The sequence below is a fragment of the Myotis myotis genome, unplaced genomic scaffold, assembly GCF_014108235.1.
Source record: "Myotis myotis isolate mMyoMyo1 unplaced genomic scaffold, mMyoMyo1.p scaffold_m19_p_5, whole genome shotgun sequence".
Taxonomy (NCBI): Eukaryota; Metazoa; Chordata; class Mammalia; order Chiroptera; family Vespertilionidae; genus Myotis; species Myotis myotis.
The window spans coordinates 12,957,621-12,980,757 of record NW_023416357.1 but is presented as its reverse complement, the minus strand read 5'-3'; the positions used below and the strand labels follow the sequence as shown (position 1 = coordinate 12,980,757).

Below are 23,137 nucleotides of genomic sequence, written 5' to 3'. Positions count from 1 at the left end.
CACAACGTGACTGTATTTAATGTCATTGAATTATACACTTAAAATGGTTCAAATAGTAAATCTTATGTATATTTTACTACAATAAAAATCTTTTAATCATAGTAAGTAACACTATATACCTATTATAATGACAAAAAAAAACACAACATACTCTTTTTTTTTTTTAATATATTTTATTGATTTTCTTACAGAGAGGAAGGGAGAGAGATAGAGAGTTAGAAACATCGATGAGAGAGAAACATCGATCAGCTGCCTCCTGCACACCCCCCACTGGGGATGTGCCCGCAACCCAGGTACATGCCCTTGACCGGAATCGAACCGGGACCCCTCAGTCCGCAGGCCGACGCTCCATCCACTGAGCCAAACCGGTTTCGGCAACACAACATACTCTTAGCATAGGAACCAGCAATCCTATTCCTAGGTATTTAGCCTAGTAAAATGAAAATGTATGTTAACACAAAAATCTGTATGAATATAGTGTATTCTGGAAACAAAGGGCCCAAACATTCTACACCTAGGGAATGGGTAAACAAACTGTGGCACATCCCTATAAGAAAACACTAAGCAATAAAAAGGAATGAACTACTGATACATGCAACAATGTGAATAAATCTCAAAAGCATTTTGTTAAGTAAAAGAAACCAGTCTAAAAAAGCTACATACTGTACGGTTCCACTTATGACATTCTGGAAGAGGAAAAACTATACAAACAGATCAGTGGCTGCCAGGTCTAGACTGAACTGTGTTGTTTCTCCCACCACTACAAAAATTCATTATGTTGAAATCCTGACCCCCTGATACCTCAGAATGACTGTGTATTTGAAAACAAGGTCTTTAAGAGAGGTAATTAAGTTTTAAAATGAGGTCATTAGGATGGGTCCTGACCCAATATGATTGGTGCCTTTATTAAAAGAGGAGATTAGGACACAGACACACACAGAAGGAAAACCATGTGAAGACAGGGAAAACACAAAAAGTCTGCAAGCCAAGAAAAGTTCAGAAGAACCCAATCCTGCTATACCATTTTCTGTTTTTTATTTATTTTTTATTGAATTTATTGGGGTGACATTGGTTAATAAAATTATATAGGCTTCAGGTGTACAATTCTATAATACATCTTCTATATACTGTATTGTGTGTTCACACCCAAGTCAAGCCTCCTTCCATCACCATTTATTCCCCCTTATCCTCTTCTACATTCCCCCCACCCCCCTTCCCCTCTGAAAATCACCATACTATTCTGTGTCTATGTGGGGCTTTGTTTTTTTACTTAATCCCTTCACCTTTTTCACCCAGCCTCCCAACCATCCTCTCCTTCAGACAACTGTCATTCTGTTTTCTGTATCTAAGAATCTGTTTGCTAGTTTATTTTGTTCACTAGATTGCATACATACATGAAACCATATGGTATTGCCTTTCTCTGGCTTATTTCACTCTCCAGGTCCACCCATGCTGTCCCTAAAGGTAAAATTTCCTTCTTTTTAAATTTAAGCCAATTAATTTTTAAATAACATTTTCCATTGTATAAATGTGCCACAGCTTTTATTCATTTAGTTACTGATGAGCTCTTAGACTGCTTCCAAATTTTGGCTATCTATACTAATAATAGCCTAGGTGGCGTCACGCCCTCACCCATCACGCCCTAATGTCATCACAAGATAGCCATCACAAGATGGCTGCACACACAGCAGAGGCAGGGCCCAGTGGCCGCTCCGCACTGTGAGGCCTGGGGGTCCCGTGGCTCCCCACGGCATGGAGGAGGCTGGTCCCCGAGGCAGGGGAGGGCAGTTGTGATCAGGCTGACAGGGGAGCAGTTAGACATCAATCAGGCTGGCAGGGAAGCAGTTAGGGGCAATCAGGCAGGCAGGCAGGCGAGCGGTTAGGAGCCAGCAGTCCCAGACTGTGAGAGGGATATCCGACTGCAGGTTTAGGCCTGAACCCAAAGGAATCGGGCCTAAACCAGCAGTCAGACATCCCCTGAGGGGTTACAGATTGGAGAGGGTGCAGGCCAGGCTGAGAGACACTGCCCCCCCCCCTCCCAGGAGCACGAATTTCACACACTGGGCCTCTGTTGTAAATAACGCAGCAATGAACATAGCAGTGGCATATATACTTTTGAATTAGTGTTTCAGATTTTTTAGGATATATTCCCAGAAGTGAAATCACTGGGTCTCCTGCTTATTCCTTAATCTCAAACTTCTAGCCTCCAGAACTGTAAGAAAATTAACTTCTGCTACTTAAGCCCACCCAGTCTGTGGTACTTTGTTATGGCAACACTTGCAAACTAATACAATGTCTGAAACTGAACTTCTGTCTTCTTATTCACAGCTGATGAAACTACACTAGAAATCAATGAATTTCTTTTTGTTAATCCTCACCAGAGGATACGTTTTCTATTGCTTTTTTTTTTTTTCAGGGGGTGGGGGGTGGGGGGGTGGGGGGTGGGGGGAGGGAGGGAGGGAAACATCGGATGTGAGAGAGACACATCAATTGGTTGCCTCCCACACATGCCCCAACCAGGGCAGGAATGGAACCTACAACCCAGGTACGTGCCCTTGACTTTTAAAACTCAAGACCAGGGGTCCTCAAACTACGGCCCACGGGGCACCGCCGAAAACATTTTTCCCGCCTGCTGGGTGTTTTTGCCGCTGCTGCCTGTTGCTTAGCAGCCAACTCCTCCCGGCCCACAGTGCGCGTGTATGGAATGTGCGCTGCACTCGCACTCTCCGACTCCCCTCCTTCTCTCTGTCTCTCCACTCCTCCTCTCAGTCTCGGGTGTGATCAGACGAGTCACGAGCTTGCCTGTGCAGAGCCTGCTGCTGCCTGAGGACTGAGGTAAGAACAAGTTAGGATTTATTTATTTTTTGAAGTTAGGGGGGTCTATCTTTTTTTTTTATTTTGCAGTTAGTAGGGCCTTTTTTTTTTCAAGTTAGGAGAGCTTTTTTTTTTGAAGTTAGGAGAGCCTTTTTCTTTGAAGTTAGGAGAGCCTTTTTCCAGAATGAAACATCTGAAATCTCCAACCAGATCTAGACTAACTGATGCATACTTGCATCACTTGTTACGACTAGCAGTGACAAATATGAAACCGGACATTGATCATCTCATTAGCCAAAAGCAGGCCCATAGTCCCATTGAAATACTGGTAAGTTTGTGGATTTAACTTTACTTGTTCTTCATTTTAAATACTGTATTTGTTCCCGTTTTGTTTTTTTACTTCAAAATAAGATATGTGCAGTGTGCATAGGAATTTGTTCATAGTTTTTTTTTAAACTATAGTCTGGCCCTCCAACGGGCTGAGGGACAGTGAACTGGCCCCCTGTTTAAAAAGTTTGAGGACCCCTGTTCTAGAGAGACAATAACTAGCTATCTGGTTCTGACAACTTATCCACTTAACTCATCCAAGTCACCTCAAGTTTTCCCAAAGTAAATACAGAACAGGACCAATTGCAATACACTTCAGCTTCATACCTCCCCAATGACTGTTTCATAACGCATTAAGAACAACTGCTTTGGCCCTGGCTGATTTTTCTCAGTAGTTAGAGAATCAAAGGGTTCCAGGTACAATTCCCAGTCAAGCACTACCTCAGTTCAATCCACTGTCTGGGTGTAAACAGAAGCAACCAATCAATGTTTCTTTCTCTCATCGATATTTCTCTCTCTCTCCCCCTCCTTCCTCCCCTTCATTCTCTCTAAAAAATATGGAAAAATATCCTCAGGTGAGGGTTTAAAAAAAGAACAATTGCTTTGGCAGTTAAAAAAAAAAAAAAAAAAAAAAACACTGATAAGATTGTTTTTTATGTTCTGCTAGCATAAGGAATAATTTAGCAAAATGAAAAAAAAAAAATCAGTTCTATGTACCACTGGGATGAAATGAGAGCAGTCTACCATATGAGAGTTACATACATCAATACTAGCTTGCAACATCTATCCCAATAGTGTGGTGCTTTTTCCTGCCCGGCAGGTGTGGTTCAGTAGTTAAGGGTCAACCTATGAACAAGGTGGTCTCTCTTCATTCCCTGTCAGGGAACATGCAGGGGTTTCAGGCTCCATTCCCAGTGAGGGGCATGCAAGAGACAGCAGATCAATGATTCTCTCTCATCATTGATGTTTCTATCTCTCTCCCTCTCCCTTTCCCTCTGTGAAACCAATTTAAACAAATAAGAAAAAGAAGGAAGGAAGGAAGGAAGGGAGGGAGGGAGGGAGGGAGGGAGGGAGGGAGGGAGGGAGGGAGGGAGGGAAGAAAAGGAAGAAAGAAAGAAATTCCCCCCCACCCCCACCTTGCACTGCAGGATCAGACTCCTAATCCTAAAATGAGGAAGCTGCATATCTAGTCTCCCCCAGCTCTAAAGTTTAAAGATGTGATGATGGATAACAGTTTATGTAATACATCTGCACTCATACAAACATAAGAATGACTCACCCATCCTCTGTATTATGAAAATAGGTTATAAACCTGTTGATTTTACAAACATAAAATTTAACACACTAAACACTTTTGAGATCTCTAAAATCTAGTAAATAATATGAAAGGGCAAAATCCATTTGGCAAATAATCAATTTTCTAACAGAATTCAGTATTGCTTACTATAAATACAAAACATTCTGAGCATTATAACATCATATATGGTGCCACTAGAGGCAAGCAAATGCTATTTTTAAAAGAGAAGAGTTACACTGTTTGCAAGGTTGATATTTTAGTAGCATTCTTATTCTCTTTGTTCAGATTAACATATTAAAAATAGAAAAGTAAACATCATCATCAGTGTTTTAATAAGGGGTGACAGATTAAAATATTTTAAAATTTTCTTTGTTTAGCCACATTTTCCAAATCTACTAAACGACGATTTCTTTTGTAATCAGGTAAGAACCCAATCCATTTTCTTAATATAAGAAATCATCTGTATTTTATTTAGCAAATAGAACAGTTGTTTGCAAGTCTTTTGCACCTTGACTAGCATTTTTACCATGACATTCTTTCCTTCCAGTGTTTTTTCCAAGTTCAGTTAAAATTCATTTTGAAAATTTCAATTTTATAATTTCACAAAAGTAGGCAAGAGAAGTATTAAAATTCATTTTCACTTAATGACTGGCGGTTCCATAAAGCAAATACAAAATAAAGTTCTATCAAAAACCTAAGGCCTGATAAAAGGAAAACTCTATAATCAGAATATCTAGGCTTCAAATCTGTCTCTTCCTGGGTGTGCAACTTGAAAACCCTATTAAAATACCCAAGCCCGGATTTCCCCGTCTATAAAGGATAATGCCTACCTCCCCCACATAGCTCCTGTGAAGATCAAGTGTGAGTGCCTGCGAGTGTGCTCTGTAAACCGCGCTGCCACATGCAATGTTACCACAGAGGAGGTCCTCGCTGATTATCAAAGGAAAGGCTTCTTTAAAGGAAGGTGAGTCGAGTTCTAGCAACTCGTGACATACTTAGACAATGTCAAACTTTGTATCGCTCCCGATTCCATGCCGTGACAGCGCTCCCAGATCTTCACCTACAACCACCGAGATCGCAGTTCATCAGGTGGAAAGCTGTTCCTCATGTCCCCACATACGTATGCCCAAAACAAGTGTATCGTCACCCACAACCAAAACATCAAGAAACAGGGTAATTGAGGCATTTCCTCTAGACATTTTCTGAATTGACGGACTCTTAAAAAAAAAAAAAAAAAAGACAAAACTGCTAAAAAAGAACCTACCATATTCGGCCTCCGAGTAAACAAACGCGTTTCCATCACCGGATGTGCCTGCCTATGCATTCCGTGTACAAAGCTCAGCTCGTTCCGAGGCCGTCACATCCCAAACACACGCGCACGCCGAGCCCGGGCCCTGCTGTCAGGGGCTAAACACCGGATAAGCCACCGCAAAACAAAACCATCCTAACGAGCCGGGCTCCCCGAACGGCCTCGCTCGCGGGGCCTTCCTCGTCCTCGTTTTTGTAAACATATCGACGGGGACCAGCGGGCGGAGGGCAAGGGTTTTAAACCGGGGTCAGTGGAGTTCACGCCACCCGGCCGTCACCTGGCGGGGTGTTTTTCGCCAAGTTTCAGAGGCAACAAAGAAGTTTTGTCGCGAGGGAGGCAGGGCCGGCACAGCGATGGGCACCGCGACAGGAAAGAAAGACAAAACCGAGTGAGGGGAGGGCGTGGGAAACGCCCCCACACTCGGAGCCGCCGCCGCCGCCGCGTCCCCGCCGCCCGGGGCCTGGCGGGAGGCAGGGGGCGGGGAGGCGGACCAGCCTCGGTCCCGCAGCCCAGACGCCCCGGCCCCGCAGCGTCCGGACCTCCGCGCGCGGGCGGGAAACGGCGGGGGGCGCCGAGGGGTCACCTTCCCCCGCCGCCGCGGCCCACCGCCCCTCGCGCCCACTGCTCCGCGGGCCAACGGCTCGGGCGCCGGCCCCGCCGCGGGCCCCGCGCGCCCCCGCCCGAGGGGAGGCGCCCCGCCGCACTCCTCGAGCGCCGCGGACCGGGTGCGGGCCGGCGGAACCCGGGCGCCGGTGCAAGGGCGCGGACGCCGCGACTTACCTTCCTCGGCGGTGTCCATCTTGTCTGGCGGGGCGGCGGTGACGCAGCCGCGAGGCTCCCGCGGCGGAGGCCCGAGCCTTCCGTCTGGGGCGGGGAGGGCGGGGAGGCGAGAGGAGAGAGCGGAGCCGGCCCGGGCAGGTGCGTGTGCTCAGGTGCGAGCGAGGAAGCGAGAGGAAGGAGTGTCGGGGAGAGGGAGAGGGAGAGGCTGACAGAAAGCGGGCGAGAGCGGGAGGGGGAGGGGCTGGGAGGCCCGAGGGGCGAGGCCTGGGCGGGGCGACGGCCGGAAGGGGCGGGGCCTCTCCCAACGACGGGGGCCGTCACTTCCGGCGGGGACCCTGGGGCGAAGGGGGTGGATACTGGCCGGACCAGAGTTCCTGATCAGGGTCGCGGCTGCCTAGCCCTTGTCCGGAGGGTGGTGCGGGGCCGTGGGGCTGTAACTAGGAGGGAACTGAACTGGTGGCCCCTGGGGAGGCGACAGAGAACGCGAAGGGGGAGAGCGGCGTGGGCCGGCCCTGGGGCGCCTGAGAATTCCCCGGTTCGGCCCGGCTGCTGTTGCTCGCTGGTTGAGTTTCCACCTCTGAACCAGGAGGTCCCGTGGGGGGGGGCGGGAGACCGGTCAGTGATACTCTCTCATCAGTGATGTTTCTCTCTCCCCCCCCCCCTTTCCCTTCCTCTCTGAATTCAATAAAAATATATTTGAAAAGAAAAAAAGAGTTACTTGGGTGCTTGTGAAAATAAGGATTCTGCACCCTCCTGCCACCCCGCGCCCCCACCCCCTCGGAGATTCTGGGCCCAGGAAGGTGCTTGTTTTTTTTCCGAACCTGGGCAGTTCTGATGCTCCTTTTGAGGAAGCACTAAAGCGAGAGAGGTTTAAGCCGGGGTCAGTGGAGTTCACGCCACCCGGCCGTCACCTGAGGAAGCGATTTTCAACCTCTCTGATCTCATGGCACACGTAAACTGATGACTAAAATTCCGCGGCACACCAAAAAATGGGTTTTTTGCCAATCTGATCCAAAAAAAAAGGTGTATTTTTTATTCATTCACACCATACGGCTGTTGTCATTTTTTTTTTATTTGACAATCTAAGGGGGAAAGAAGTCAATGCCCCTGACTAAATTGTCAGGTATTGCTTTTTTTTTTTTTTAATACTGTGTCCCTGGCCAGGTAGCTCAGCTGGTTGGAGCATGGTCCCATACACCAAGGTTGCAGACTCAGTCCTGGGTAGGGCACGTACAAGAACCAACCAATGAAAGCATAAATAAGTAGAACAGCAAATCGATGTTTCTCTATCTCCTCTCTCTAAAATCAATTTTTTTAATTATTGCAGTACACCGAATTTCCCTGTACTGAAATATCTCTGAAATGCAAGAGGAAGTGCTAAAATATCGCTGACAGTAAGACAAGCACTAACCTTACCAAGATTCCCCCCAGGGAGGCTTCTGCTTGGGTTGGAAGGACTACGCCTATAAACCGCGTAGGCTGGGGATTGAAACGTGAACCTGAAAGAAATCGGTTCAGCTGTGGACAGGGCTTGATATACGTACTGAGTTATGGACGCTTACCTGGCCAGAGCTAAATTGCTTCAGCCGGATGAAAGGTTGAGCTCTGCCTCCATCATTACACTGCCTTTCCTCGTGATCTTGGCTTTTTCTCTAAGTGGAAAACTATTTAGAAAATACAGATTATAGCCCTGGCCGGTGTGGCTCGGTTGGAGTATCATCCTGTACACAGAAAGGTTGTGGGTTCGATTCCTGGTCAGGGCACATACCTAGGTTGTGGATTTGATCTCGGTTCGGGGTGTGTATGGGAAGAGGGATCGATCTTCCTCACATCAATGTTTCTCTCTCTCTCTCCCCCTTCACCTCTCTAAAGTCAATAAACATATCCTCAGGTGAGGATTGGGAAAAAAGAAAATGCAGATTAGAAAGGCCACCACCATAGAATTGCCTGAGTAGAAGCAAAGATGTCTCTAACCCCAACAAAAAAATATCTTAAACAATATGCAGATAGATCCAAGAATGCTAGCAAACATTTTTCCCACCTGTGTGAGCGAAGCAATTGGGAAGGCCCCTCTCCCAAGCCTCATCTATCAGAGCAAGACTTAGAATAAAGGTAATGAAATGGAGTCCTCCAAAATGAGAGCAGCCCTCGAAGTCTAATGTCACTGATTTGACTAATGTTAGCCAAGGCAGGAAAGCAAGTTCTTGACACAATAATGAAGACTCACTGTTTTCAATGACTGACCTTGAGAAATGAGCATATTTAACCCTTTTGTGTTGAAATTGAAGGAGGCTGTCTCCAACCCTCATCCCCCACACCCAACCCCAACTTGAGTCCCCCCCGCCACTCCCGCCCCACCCATGAGAGCTTACAACCCAGTAAAGCCGGTGGCAGAGCACCTCTCTCTCACCTCAGGTCAAAGGCACACAGTTGGCCACCAGACCAAGTCTCAGATATTGGACAGCATGGGAGAAAGGATTCTGAGGGAAAGATGGACTGTAGGATTTACTGAAGGAAGTACTAGCATTTCAAGGCAGGTATGTGAACCTCCAGGAGCAGAACCCAGTTAGGATTGTGTGTGTATGTGGTGGGCGGTGGAGGGCTCCTTCCTTTAATCTTTAGGTGTCTAACTTAGTGATGCTCAAAGGAAAGTTACCTCTAGAATTGAAAATTGCCCCAATCTTTTCTTCATTTGGTGGTCAAATACAAGAATACTAAACCAACATTTGTTGAGTCCCTGCTGTGTGCCAAGAACTGGTCTTCACCACATCCCTTTGAGATTCATAAGTCGGTCACAGCTCTCTTGGTTGCCATTGAAAGGAGCCCAACTAACTGGTAGACAAAGGGGAGGAATGAATAAACTGTCCCAAAAGAAGTGGTCCACTGGACCACAGGACTTCTTTCTCTCCCCATTCTGAAACTCTGCTTCTCTCTGCACATTAGCTTCATGCTACCAGACTAGCTCCCTCCATGTGGCTGGAGAAAAGGCCACTGATAGCTCTCAAGGTCACATCTTCAGCCTCACCGTTAGACAGGCTGAGAGTGATAATCTCTTGTCCCATTTAAAAATTCCCAGGAGCCCTGGCTGGTGTGGCTCAATTGGTTGGAGTGTCGTCCTGTACAATGAAAGGCTGTGGGTTGGATTCCCAGTCAGGGCACATACCCAGGTTTCCAGTTCAATCTGAAATCAGGGTGTGTACAGGAGGCAACCAATTGATGTTTCTCTCTCACATTGATGTTTCTCTCTCTTTCTCTCTAAAATCAATAAAAACATATCCTCCGATGAGGTTTTAAAAAGTAAAATTCCCAGAAAAGGACACTTAATTTGTTCAGTGAAGTGCCCATCCCTGAATCAAATGATTTTGCCAAAGAACTAGGATCTGTAAGAGCATGGACACTGCCACGGAACTACGTTATGGAAGTGGAGAAAAAACATATCCCATGAAAAGGGGAGGACAAAACAATAGTTGCCCATCCTATATAATTAATATGCAAATTGTCCCCTCAGGTGGTCGTTCAACCGGGAGTTCGATGGGGAGAGCAACAGTTTGGCCGCTCGCTATGACGTGTGTTGACCACCAGGGGGTGGTGTGGAACATGGCAGGCGTCAGCGACATGGCACTGACAGCAGGTGGCAGTGGAGGTGCTGCCGGCCCAATGGGCCCCAATGAGAGTGGGACCACGGAGGGACGGTGGAGCAGGTGAGCAGGCAGCACCAGGCCAAAGTGGTTAACCCCCAGACAGGGACCAGCAGTGGCAGCAGGGGGCGGGGCCACTGCCCAGCTCCCAGGCGCTGCGAGAGAAAGGGCAAATAGCAATATTAGAACATTTCTTCCAATTATTTTCCTTTCGATGTTACACGAATCTGTGCACTGGGCCACTAGTTATGTTAGAATTCTCATTGTTTTCAAACAAGAATACCAATATTACATATAGAAATATGTTTATTTGCCACATTTTATCCAATAAGACCAATGTTAGAACTGGTACAGAATTTCAATCTGAAAAAAATTTTACTTTGCTCAAAAGAGAAACTTAAAGGTATAGCATACACATGTTCCAGCCTCGTGTGTGTGTGTGTGTGTGTGTGTGTGTGTGTGTGTGTGTGTGTGTTTACTTTGTCATGAGGCAAACCCAGCAAGAGTAATGCTGGATTTCATATAGCAATAAAATGAACAAGAGGGTATAATTTTTTGAGCACTACCTATCACAATAACAAACTAAGAACAACAATAATCATGTCCAATGAACATCAATGGCAATCCTGTGAGATAAATATTATACCAGTTTCACAGGTGAGGAATTCGAGACTCACAGCTGATAAGTAACTAGCTCTTGGCCATACAAGTAGAGGAAGAATCAGAATTAAAAGAACAGGTCTGTCCTACTCTAGGCTTCCAACTGATAAATCTCACTATTAGCAGCTACCCTCTTAACACTGCCATTAAACTCTCAACTTCTTACTGTGAGCCCATATTTTAATAGGAACTCATGACTTTTCAACAGTTTCACAGAACTGCTGCTGAACATCAGCCAGTGAGCAGGTCCCTACCAGGGACCAGACCCCATTAGAATTCGCAGTTGGCACCAGCCCTGGGGCTGCAAATTGGGTCAGAAAGAGGCATAGTCTGACATTTCCTCATTCTGCCAACCCAAAGAAAACAATGAGACATATGCCATACATTTCCCTTTCAGAGGTCTCCCTTTCCAAGCAAAGTGTGATTTATGAGCTGCAAAGGGTTGCAGGCAAGTTGGGAAATACTAGGTTTCTCTACTATAAGATTTCTGGGTGCCTTTAATCTATAAAAATGTGTTGAGTATAAGAGGGGAATATGGTCACCACTGGTGTCTGTTTCTCTAAGAGGCCATCTCACTTAGCTGGGGTCCCCCAAACATGCACACTACAAAATGCTGAACCATGCAAGCCCCATGGACCCCAAGGATAAATGAACCAACAGGTCCACCCTTGGAAGTAGAAAAGCATCTAAATTGGCCATGGAACCTCCAGGTCTAGAGGATCCAGTAGCTTAGGAATTTCTTGAACTATGTTGGATTTCCCAGGTAAAGTAAGGTCACAACAGGCTGGCAATGAATCCCATCCTCTGAGAGTAGAAGCCGGGCTGACCCATGTGAGCTCATGGGCTCAGCCTCAGAACCTCATGGGAACTCTGAGGCCATAAACAAGCATTTTTAGGAGTGGATTTCTTAATGTTCTTGCCTTTGAGATACGGTGTAGGGGGCTACATGGTGGCCCCCTTCCAAAAGATATGCCCCTGCCCTAGTTCCTAAAACCTGTAAATGTTACCTTGTTATTATTATTTAAAAAAATTTATCTTAAGTCTGTCAAGATCTTGCTTCCAGGTATATCCTCTATTTGGCTCAAAAACATTTTTGTAAAAAAAAATGTTTAATGGTCTTTGCTGATGTGATTAATGATCTTGTGATGAGGAAATCATCCTGCATTAGCCAGATAGACCATAAATCCAATGACAGTTGTCCTTATAAGAGAGAGGCAAAGGGAGACTGAGACACAGAGGAGAAGGCCACATGAAGACAGGGGCAGAGATGGCAGCCAACGAAAGCTGAGGAAGCAAAGGATTCTCCTTAGGGCTTTTGTAGGCAATGGGGCCCTGCCCACACCTTGACTTCAGACTTCTCATCCCCAGAACTGTGAGAGAATAAACTGCCTTGTAAAGCCACCAAGTTTGTGATAATTTGTCACAGCGGCCACAGGGAAGTTGCATTCACCACCAATTTAGACTTCCACATTGACTTGCTGGCTCCCGAGGCTGTGGCCGCATCTCCAGTTTCAATCCCCTCGGCCACACTTTCGACAGCTCCTGGGCCTCAAGGGCATGTCTCGCTTACTGTTGAGTCTCTTGAAATATACATTTCCATCTGATATTTTGGTTTCTAACCTGACATTGTGTAGTTGCCCTAAAGGAAGCTCTTCCTTGGAGGTTTTATCTTAGATGCATGGATCCCAAAGGAACCTTCAGGGATTATCTGGCACCTCTCACTCCTGTATTGATGAAAACCATTAAGCTCTGAAGCTGAATTTCTTGTGTTATCCTCTTGTATGTCTTCATTATCATCAGACATTTATTTAGGGCTTATTCTGTTGAATATGCTATCTTAAACCTAGAAGATATGCAGGTCAAGCAAGTGAAAGACCTGATCCCTATCCCCAAAGAACATTAGTAATGAATTAGGGACTTCTGCCTAATTCCACTGGGAAAGGATCCTTTTAACAACCTCACTTGGGGAACCCACATACTTATTACTACTGTAACTGCTTAGATGGAACTTCAAAGTCTAACTATAACTTCTGGATTTTATAGGTTTTCTGGACAACAAATGGTAAATCCATGAATACACATACGTGTTATATTTGTGAAGTCCTCCATCTCCCTTCCTCCTGGCAACATTATCTGCCTCTTTTTTAGAGAACTGCTCCTCCCTCACTCACCCCAAACACAGAGTTCTAGAGGAGCTGCCAGTCTCCCCACTGGCCCTCCCCTATCTGAAGAACTTGATAGGAAGTAACTCATTCAACACTCAGCACTCAGATGAGTAGCAGCTGAAGAGGAAAAGGCTCACAGGAGAAACTCTGAATTTCCATCAAAGGTGCCCCTGCTCCCTGTGTTTCTGAGTTTAGATGGGTGTTTAAACTTTCCCCCTTACTTCCCCCTGTGTGATGCCCCATGTCCCACTTCTTGGAGGGTAGGGAGACACAATTGTGTTCCTACCCTGCACAGTGCCTAACGCCCTTGTTAGTAAAACCATGGAGACCACTCCCTTAATCTATATAACCTCAAGCTAGTCATTGAGAGACTGAATATGCAAATGGCCCTGGCTGGTTTGGCTCAATGGATAGAGCATCAGTCTGTGGACTAAGGGGTCCCAGGTTCGATTCCAGTTAAGGGCACATGCCTGGGTGTGTGCTCGATCCCCATTAGGGTGCGTGCAGAAGGCAGCCAATCAATGATTCTCTCTCATCATTGATGTTTCTCTCTCCCTCCCTCTCCCTTCCTCTCTGAAGTAAGTAAAAATATATTTTAAAAATATATATGCGCCGAAACCGGTTTGGCTCAGTGGATAGAGCGTCGGCCTGCGGACTGAAAGGTCCCAGGTTCGATTCCGGTCAAGGGCATGTACCTGGGTTGCGGGCATATCCCCAGTAGGAGATGTGCAGGAGGCAGCTGATCGATGTTTCTCTCTCATCGATATTTCTAACTCTCTATCTCTCTCCCTTCCTCTCTGTAAAAAATCAATAAAATATATTAAAATATATATATATATATATGCAAATGAACAATGGCCAGACCATATGACAACAGAACTCTGACCCACAGCCTGCTGTAACCAGCCCAGAAAGCCAGACCACCACCTCTGCAGCAACTGGCCCAGGATGGCCAGCACTTAACTGTCAGCTTCCTTTATTTTTGACTTGGCTTCCAATTTAGGACCAACTGGAGAAAGACAAATGTGCTCCCCTAACCAATCACATAGGATGCCCCTCCCATTCTAGTCAGCTGCCTTTAGCTTCCCCAGGCCAACAGCCACCAAGCAGTACATTTGAAGGCGCCCCTTTTTCCACCGTGAAGCTTTCCCCACTCCTTTGCCTACCTTTGAGCCTCTGCCAAACAGGAGAGGGTGGCTTACTCCTTTTGTACAGCAAGCACTGAGTAAACAGACTTTGCTTGTCTCATTTGGGTGGTCTTTATTTCAACCTCGTTTTAGTTTTCACTGGTCCTTAGATCTTTCTATAGTGCCCTGCCCACCCCTGCCCTTCAGGTAACCTTCATCACTCTGGGCCTGCTCCCCTTCCTCAAATCTGCCCTATTTGGACAGGAATGACTTTGCCCAACAAGCATCAGCTTTTTCCTGCAGTGACTCATCAATTTCCTCATCAGACCACTGTGTTCCACGGCAGGTGAGATCTCCAATCACTGCCGTGACACCCACAGAGACTCATTTTAGCCCCAGTACTGGGGAGCAGTTGCCATAGGGATAGATGCAGCAGGCGGCTGGGAGAGTGGCTCACTGCAGCCAGCCCACGTCAGGGAGAGGCCAGGCCTGCTGCTGGTCCCTGCTGCTCAACACCCACGCCCACCTCCTCCCACTTCTACCCTCACCTCTTCCCACCTCTACCCCCACCCCTCCAGAGCGTAAAGGGGTTTGGGCTGGGGACTATCCACGTAGGTAGCTCTCGGATCCTTGGCTTAGCACATCGCCCACATTAACTGCTAATGGTTGGCGTCACTTGGTTGTGCAGCTTAGACTGTGTTGCTTAGCAACGAAATAACAACCAACGTAAATCGAATCTCCATTGAATCTGCGTGAAAGGCTTGTTAACATGGTCGCAATCGCAGTGCTGCAGCGCCAAGGTGGGGGCGGGGGTTGGGGGTGGGAGCGGTCTAAAGCTTTTAAAATGTAGGATTAACACATGCTGTCGAAGTGCACAAAGCCTACGTGCAATTCTTTATAAACTGTAACAGCACTCAGGACCGCACCGACTTCCCTCCGTCCTCCCCGCTCAGTACCCACCCCCGCAGGCATGACTGTGTCCTCCCCGCTCAGTACCCACCCCCGCAGGCATGACTGTGTCTTCCGTTGCCCTCAATTTGTTCTGCTTTTGAACCTCATCTGAACAGAATCAGGCAGTAAGGGCCTTTGTGTCTGATTTATTTCCCTCACCACCACAGCCGTGGAGATACCCTCATTGTTCTTTCCAGCTACGCACGCAGCACGCCTCGCTGCACTTTTTTTTTTTTTTTTTTTTTTTTTTGCCGTGTAAGATGTATAAGTTCTGGGGACTATAAGTGGACATCTTTGGAGTGCCATCAGTTCTCTCACAATGTATTTTGTAAATAATGAACATAAAATATTCTGGCAATAAAAAAAGTGATCACACGCCCTGCCCTGCGTGGCTCAGTGGCTGAGCCTCGACCTATGAACCAGGAGGTCACAGTTGGAATCCTGGTCCGGGCACATGCCCTGGTTGTGCCCAGTGTGAGGCATGCAGGAGGCAGCGATCAATTGTTTTCTCATCATGGATGTTTCTATCTCTCTCCCTTCCTCTTTGAAATCAACTTTTAAAAAGCGGTAAGAAAGACGGCCTAGAACAGCTGCCCTCTTGCTCATCCCTGCAACTCCACCAGCTCTGGAGAGCACCCCTGCCACTTTGGCTGGAGGGCAGCAGAGGGAGCAACTTGTGACCAGGTGGCCCAAGACAGCCCCAAAGGCAAGTCGTGAGGGTGTGTGTGTGTGGGGGGGGGGGGGGGCGGGGAACGGGGGAGGGGCAGGGGAGAGAATGGCTCGGGTCTGGGAAGGGGCAAGATGTCCCCTATTTGCCTGTCCCTGCGATTCCTGCAGCTGGCACGATTTTTAGAGGCAAAACCAGGACACCGTGGGGCGCCGGGCACGGTTTCCATTCGAGTAGAAGGATTGCAGGCACTGGGTGCTGTTGGTATTGAACCACTCTCGGAGCATCTCATGCACGCAGCGTCTACACATCTACACCGCTGTCTCCCTTCGCACCCACCCGCTGCTCGGTGCACCCCCAGCCTGCCCTGTCCACCTCGCCCACCCCGTGGGGCGGGGTCCCTCGTGATCCCGCCGCGCCCCCGCCTCTCACACTAGCTCTTGGCCGCCCCGTTTCTGCTTTCTCCGCGACCCCCGAACCCCTGCTGGTCGGACACTCGTATTTGCTTTTCTCCCAAACAACAACACTGCCGTTTCTCAAGCCTCCTGCCCCCCGCCACCCCTTTGGTTCCGAGCCAGGCCTCGCCGGGAGAGTCGGACGGATTCCGCTGACTCGGCACCGCGTGTTGGCGCTCCCCGTTTCCCTTCCCGCCCTCCTTCACCCCCAACCGCAGCGGCCCCTGAGGGGCATCGCGCCCACTCAAGGACACCCCCGTCTTGGCCCCTCCCCCCTGTCCCCTCCCGCCTCCCCCCTCCCCCCAGCGATTCCGGAGGGACGGGATCAAGGTGCCGCGTGCCCGGTGGCTGAGCAGGCCGGTGGCCGCCACCCTCTGCCTCTGAAAAGCCCTCTCTGGTCTGGGGGTTCCCTTAGGGTTGGTTTCAGGATCTTCTGGGGCCTCTGGGGTGCATCTCTCGGGGTCGCCGGGGGACTCGCCCTGACCGCAGGTGGCACGATCTCAGGGCAGCCTTCCCTGGCACGTGGGGCCAGGGGCTCCCTACCACCTCCTGTGACCCCCAAAACTCCACCCACCCGGTTCGCAAGGGGAAGGAGAGGAGAGGGAAATGGAGGCTTGAAGAGAAGGCAAGGCCAAGCGCTGGAAGCGGTTTCCTAGGCGTTTTTTTCTTGCACCTAGAACAGAAATGATATACAATGTATGGGCCTCTAGATACCCATTGACAGTGCTCAAAGGACATTTATTTTTTAACCGCTTTATTGAGCTGTAACTCGCATATCATAGCATTCGTCCACTTAGTGTGTAATTCAATGGTTTAGTATATTCACGAGGCTGTGCAGTCATCACCACAGGGAATTTTGGGCCGTTTGCCTCTCTGTAAAATCAAGCCATTGCCCACTTCCTCCTCACCCACCACCCCTAAAGGAAATCACATAATGTGATATTCTGTGGCTGCCTTCTTTCACTTCGAAAAATGCCTCCCCAGTTTATCTATGCTGTAGCATGTATCAGTACTTCATTTCTTTCTTTCTTTTTTTATCACTAATAATATTCCATTGTTCGGATATAACACATTTTGTTTCTCCACTCGTTAGTTGATGGACATTTGGGTTGTATCCACTTTTTTGGATATTTTGAATAATGCAGCCATGAATATTCATGTGTAAATATTTGTGTGGACATATGTTTTCAATTCTCTTGGCTATATACTTGGGAGTGGAATCACTAAGTTTTATAGTAACGCTAAGCCTAACATTTTAAGGAACCATCAAAGACCTAATTTTAGGTATTTTGGAAAGAGAGGGGTGGGGCCATTCAAAAAGCAATGGAATGGATCTGCAACCCAGGTGTTGACGAAGAACCTTCTCTACAGACAGCCTATTCTCTGGAGACTTCTGGGAGCAATTGCTCACTGTATTGAGAGGAGTAGATAGGGCTCAGGGAGGGCTGGATCCAGGGAGGACGTTCTCCTCCCAGGGAGAAGGGAGACGGACATCCCAACTCCCAGCTATCACCATTCCAGAGGCTGTACACAGAGAGAAGTCCACAGGAACACCGCTGGGGAGTGGGGGCTCTGGTGAGAGTGTCGGGGGAGCACGGCTTTACAGCTGAAATAATATTTACCTCCACATCTGAGAGACTCTGCAGCAAGGAGCAGAGAACAGCATGGGGTAAAGCCCAGCCCTGGGAAAGTGCTTGGTGAACTGAGGGGGATGGCTGCGGTGAAAAGAGGGGGATGGGAGTGAGGGAGACGGGCCCAGGAGGGTAAACGGAGGCCTGGCTTCCATGCCAGGGAGTTTGGATTGAACCTGTAGCTACATTCTTCCCAGGGAGTTCTTGGAATGAGCCCAGATGACAGATATGGTCAGATGTCTGCATGGCCCTGGTCCCCATCGGCATTGCCTGAGCGCCCTCTGCACTGCCGCGGTGTGGCAGGTTTGGCATCCTGCGGTGGCAGAGGGCCAAGTCTGAGCTGTGTGCACAAGGGTTGTTAGCCTGGCCTTTGTACCTTCTGCTCCAGGGACCTGCCAGGCTTCCAGCTCCAGTTCAAATTTATGTTCAGGTTTGCCCACATCTTCTTGGGAATTGGATCCTTTCATAATTGTACAACCTTGTGAAATGTTTAGACATCAGGAAACCAGAGGGAGTTGACATAGAGTTAGATAACAATAGAGCATTTTAAAATAGCTAATGGATTCCATATTACTTTTCTCTTCACTGATGGTTAAACTCCCCATAAAGTCCACAGGGTCAGATTGCTCTGATTCATCTACAAGTGGATTCCGATAGTTTTAAAACAAGGATTAATTATATCAAAGCTGGAAGGATTATGAGCTTCTGAACCAAAATGTATCTTTAGCCTCATTTTATTGTTTGCAGTTTCAGAGCCAAGCGCTAATTTAATTAATGTTTATATGAGCAGTAAACATCACTAATAATAGCGCGGTGCATTGTTGAAGTTGTGGCCCGCCAGCGAATGGTGTCCCCGAGTCCTCACTCCCTTGCAAGGTGACTTTGCTGCTCCTCCCTAAATCAAGAGGTCCAGCTATTTCTCCACTCCTGACTCTGGGCTTGATTTGGCCAATGGAATGCAGCAGAAGTGACATTGTGCAACCTCCAAGACGAGGCCTTAAGTGGTATTATGAATTCCATTTTTAATCTCCTGGAGCACCCAGAGACCAGGTGGAAGAGAAGCCCAGTGGACAGCCAGACCAAGGCTCCAGACAAGTGAATGAAGCCATCTAAGACTTCCAGCCTCAGCATTCCCACCAGCTCTCAGAGCCAGGGGAGACCCACAGAAACTTGAGAAACAATATGATGTTGCTTTAAGCCACTAAATTTTAGGGTCATTTTTGATGCTACAATAGATAACAAATACAAATGGTATCCTAAATGGTAACAGTTTTTACTATAAAAACTGACCTCATCTCTAAAAACAGGTATTTTCACACTTTTCAGAACAGTAAGGTAGTGTTTTCACCTTTGAAATAAAGAAAGTGGAGTTGTTCAAGAACGTCTGTGAGCCCAGCGGGAGTGGCTCTGTTGGTCGAACATCGTCCCATGAATCAAAAGGTCACCAGTTCAATTCCTGGTCAGGGCACAAGCCAGGGTTGTGGGCTTGATCCCCAGTATGATGTGTGCAGGAGGCAGCTGATCAATGTTTCTCACATTGATGTTTCTTTCTCCCTCTCCATTCCTCTCTCTCTAAATTTAATAGAAACATAAAAAAGATTTAACGAAAAGAAGAAAGTCTGCGAGTTTAAATTTGAATGCCAAAGTATAATAATGTTTAGCCATTTAAAAACAACACAAAACTGACGCGTTTTATTATTCAGACTAAGAGCTAGTGAGGGTGAAAGAAAAAGAAATTGATAAATGAGTTCATTGATTGCTTCTCATTTTGTCCTTATCGGTGCTTTGCTTACTTCTAACTCACAGAATTTTGAATCTGTCCTCCTTGGCATTTGGCTTTGAATAAGCAAAACTGTGCTTTCCTTTCTGCACCCTTTCCAGGCTACTGCTTCCTTCCCAGCAGCTCTCTCCACGCTGGTATACAACACGCTCTCTTCCTGACATCATGGCCTTTTCCTTTTTGAGACTTTAAGTTAAAACTTATCCCCCAATATCAGGATTTGTCCTTTTCTTTGCTCTTTTATCGAAAAAAAAAAAAAAAAAAAAAAAACCACCAAAAAAAACACATGACTGAACAATACACCTTTTATGGGTTCTCTTGAAATTAAGGAATTGATAACAATGTATTCCTCTGCTCTCAGGAATACTGAGCAACGGATACCTAGAGAAAAAGGATGAGTTAAGAAATTACTATTTAGACTTTTGATACTGTTATTTTATATATTTTAAATTTCTGCCCCGCCAGCATGGCTCAGTGGTTGAGCATCAACCCAAGAACCAAGAGGTCACAGGTTCGATTCCCAATCAGAGCACATGCCCGAGTTTCGGGCTCAGTTCCCAGTGGCAGTGGATCAATGATTCTTAGCATTGATGTTTCTATTTTTCTCCCTCTCCCTTCCACTCTGAAATCAAGAAAAATATACAGTGGGGCCTTGACTTATGAGTGTCCCGACTAACGAGTTTTTCAAGATACGAGCCGTCTCTCGACCGATTTTTTGCTTTGAGTTGCGAGCTAAAATTCGGGTTACGAGCCAGCTTCAGATACCCCACCACTAGTTGGCGCAGCGAACATCACAGTGAACGCCACAACATCAGCCCAGCATTCAATTCATTGTAATGGTGAAAATTGATTTGACATACGAGTAATTTGAGTTATGAGCTCCATCAGGGAACGAATTTAACTCGTAAGTCAAGGCCCCACTGTATTTTTAAAAATTTACATTTCCATACTGTAATTTTTTTACTTCAGTGCACAATTCTGTGTATTTCAGCATATGTGGAAATATGTGTACCCATCACCACAATCAGGATCAAGAACCTTTCATCCCCCCAGAAACTCCCTCCTGTGCCTTGTATTATGAAACCCTCTGTCACCCCCAGCCCCTGGTACCCACTAGTCTTTCCTTTCCAGAAGTTCATATAAATTGGGTCATATAGAATGTATCTTTTTAAGACTGGCTTCTTTCCATCACCCATCCATGTCTGGGGGTGTATAAGTAATGTGTTCCTTTTTATATCTGAGTAGTATTCCATTGTATGCATGTATCACCATTTGTTTATCCATTCACTCATTGAAAGATGTTTGGGTTGTTTCTAGTTTGAGGCAATTATGAATAGAGCTACTATAAATGTCTCATTTTAATAAAAAAAACTATATGCTATTTATTTCAAAACTACTTTATCAGCAGACATATTAAGCCATAATTTATGATACTTTGACATTTATTTAAAGTGCTTATTCTAGTAGTTTTGGGGGAGATTAAATGAGCATTTCCTTCGCGTTATCACTTTTATTAGATAAATATCTTTTGTAAAAAAACATGATTTGATATGTCCCACAAATTGTGACAACTCAAGACAAAGTAAGATCAAATCCATATAATAGATAAAAATAGACTAAAGTGGTAGCTTGGAACAGACCAATTTTACACATGATCTGAAGGTGGCGAGATAAAAATAAATTTTTGTTTTAATTTGATGCATTTTTGGTTTGACCTTAGAAAGTACTCAATATGTTGGCAGCTAGAAATTGCATGGATTTGTTGATAATGTGTGGTTTGGGGTACAGAAAAACTGTCAGATGTTAATTTTGGCTTTACATTTAATTTACAATATGTGAAAGTTACAAGTCCTAAATCCTTATTCTCTTATTGGTTATTAAATTGAGGTTACCGTGTGCTCTCGCTCCTAGGAGCGTATCCGCGCCTTTCCCCTCTTTCCCCCCACAGGCGTGCACCTCCTAAACTCTAAGGGCCTTCAAGAGACTTGCAACCAGGGGAGCTTGTCCCAGGCTAACCCCCTGAACCTGTCCCCAAGGCCCCCTGTTCACTCATTCTCCAGTGAGCTGACAGCAGTCCCGCCTTGGTGGGAAAAGAGAGCCCCTCACGTGGTTTCAAAGCCCAGGGCTTCAAAGAAAACCACCAGGAAACCTGTGTCTGTTAGACATGGAAGGACTCCTGGAGGAGCAGGAGAAGTGAATTGTGTCTTAGGTCAACAACCAAATGAAAACCTCAGGGTTATGCCTTCCAAGGCAAGCCCACACCCTTCCCGAGAGTGTACCCACAGGAAATCCTATGTGTTAGAATTTATGGTTAGTGATGAAAATGCATAAATTAATAAAACATTATTGCAACATCCCATCATGATTTAATAAATCCTATTGACGCAAATCATTTCATCCATTTAATAACATGGTGTTATTCTTAGCAACTAGATATTGGTTTAAAAAATCACATTTGATTAAAGCAAGCACATCAAGTCAGAATGTGGGCCTTTCTATAAGACAATGACTCAATTTTTAGATGAGAAGAGCAATAAGAAAAAATAAACTTTCCAGACTTGGAAATAGAAGCGGATGACCCAATGTTCTGTCCTTTCAATATCATGCTGGGGCACTAACGCCCTGGGGGGTGAGCTTTGCTTCAGGCTATTTAAGATTAATTAAGATGTTTTGCAATTCTGTGAGAGAAGAGGATGACATGTACAACATGACAGTGATGTCAATGGTTCTCAGAGCAATTGAGATTAATTTTGTCTGGTAGAGATGCAAATGATTTCTGTCTGGTAGCAACAATCAAAAACATTTTGAATTTAAAAAAGAAAAAGAACATTTTGATGATCAGGTTTATTGCCTTGGAAGTTATTAACCAGGCTTTTCTTCTTTTTTTTTTTTTTTTTTAATATATTTTATTGAGTTTCTACAGAGAGGAAAGGAGAGAGATAGAGAGCTAGAAACATCGATGAGAGAGAAACATCGACCAGCTGCCTCCTGCACACTCCCCACTGGGGATGTGCCCGCAACCAAGGTACATGCCCTTGACCGGAACCGAACCCGGGACCCTTCAGTCCGCAGGCCGACGCTCTATCCACCGAGCCAAACCGGTTTCGGCCCAGGCTTTTCTTCTAATCTAACTTAGCAGTTATTTTTCAATGCCTGTGTATCCTTAGTTTCTCAAAGTTTCTTTCAACCAATTAGCCAACCTACTGCTTCCCTCATTTGTGAGTTAGTGAAATATTTGATACCTAGTTCCTTTATGTTATGGGAGACTCAGGTTTTGTCTTTTTAAGAATTCTATTTTGATCCCTAGCCGGTATAGCTCAATGGATAGAGTGTCGGCCTGTGGACTGAAGGGTCCCAGGTTCCATTCCCTATCAGGGCACATGCCTGGGTTGCGGGCTCCATCCCCAGTAGAGGGCGTGCAGGAGGCTGATCAATGATTCCCTCTCATCATTGATGTTTCTACCTCCCTTCCTCTCTGAAATCAATACAAATTTATTTTAAAAATTTAAAATTCTACTTTGAAAAGAGACTTGAAA

General features: G+C 46.2%; 1 protein-coding gene across 7 annotated transcripts in view; it reads right to left on the bottom strand.

Moving 5' to 3' along the window:
• Positions 1–6,760, bottom strand: part of MARCHF6 (membrane associated ring-CH-type finger 6) — a 69,284-nt gene extending 62,524 nt beyond the window's left edge. For 3 of the 7 annotated variants that reach the window (XM_036309143.1, XM_036309148.1, XM_036309145.1), the window contains exon 1: positions 6,528–6,759. In XM_036309143.1, the coding sequence (XP_036165036.1) occupies positions 6,528–6,546 (19 nt within the window). In that variant the 5' untranslated portion in view covers positions 6,547–6,759. Of the gene's footprint in view, positions 1–5,702; positions 5,997–6,527 lie in introns of those variants that run through there. The other 4 variants (XM_036309149.1, XM_036309147.1, XM_036309144.1 and 1 more) reach the window with 3 other exon arrangements.
• Positions 6,761–23,137: the final 16,377 nt, after the last annotated feature.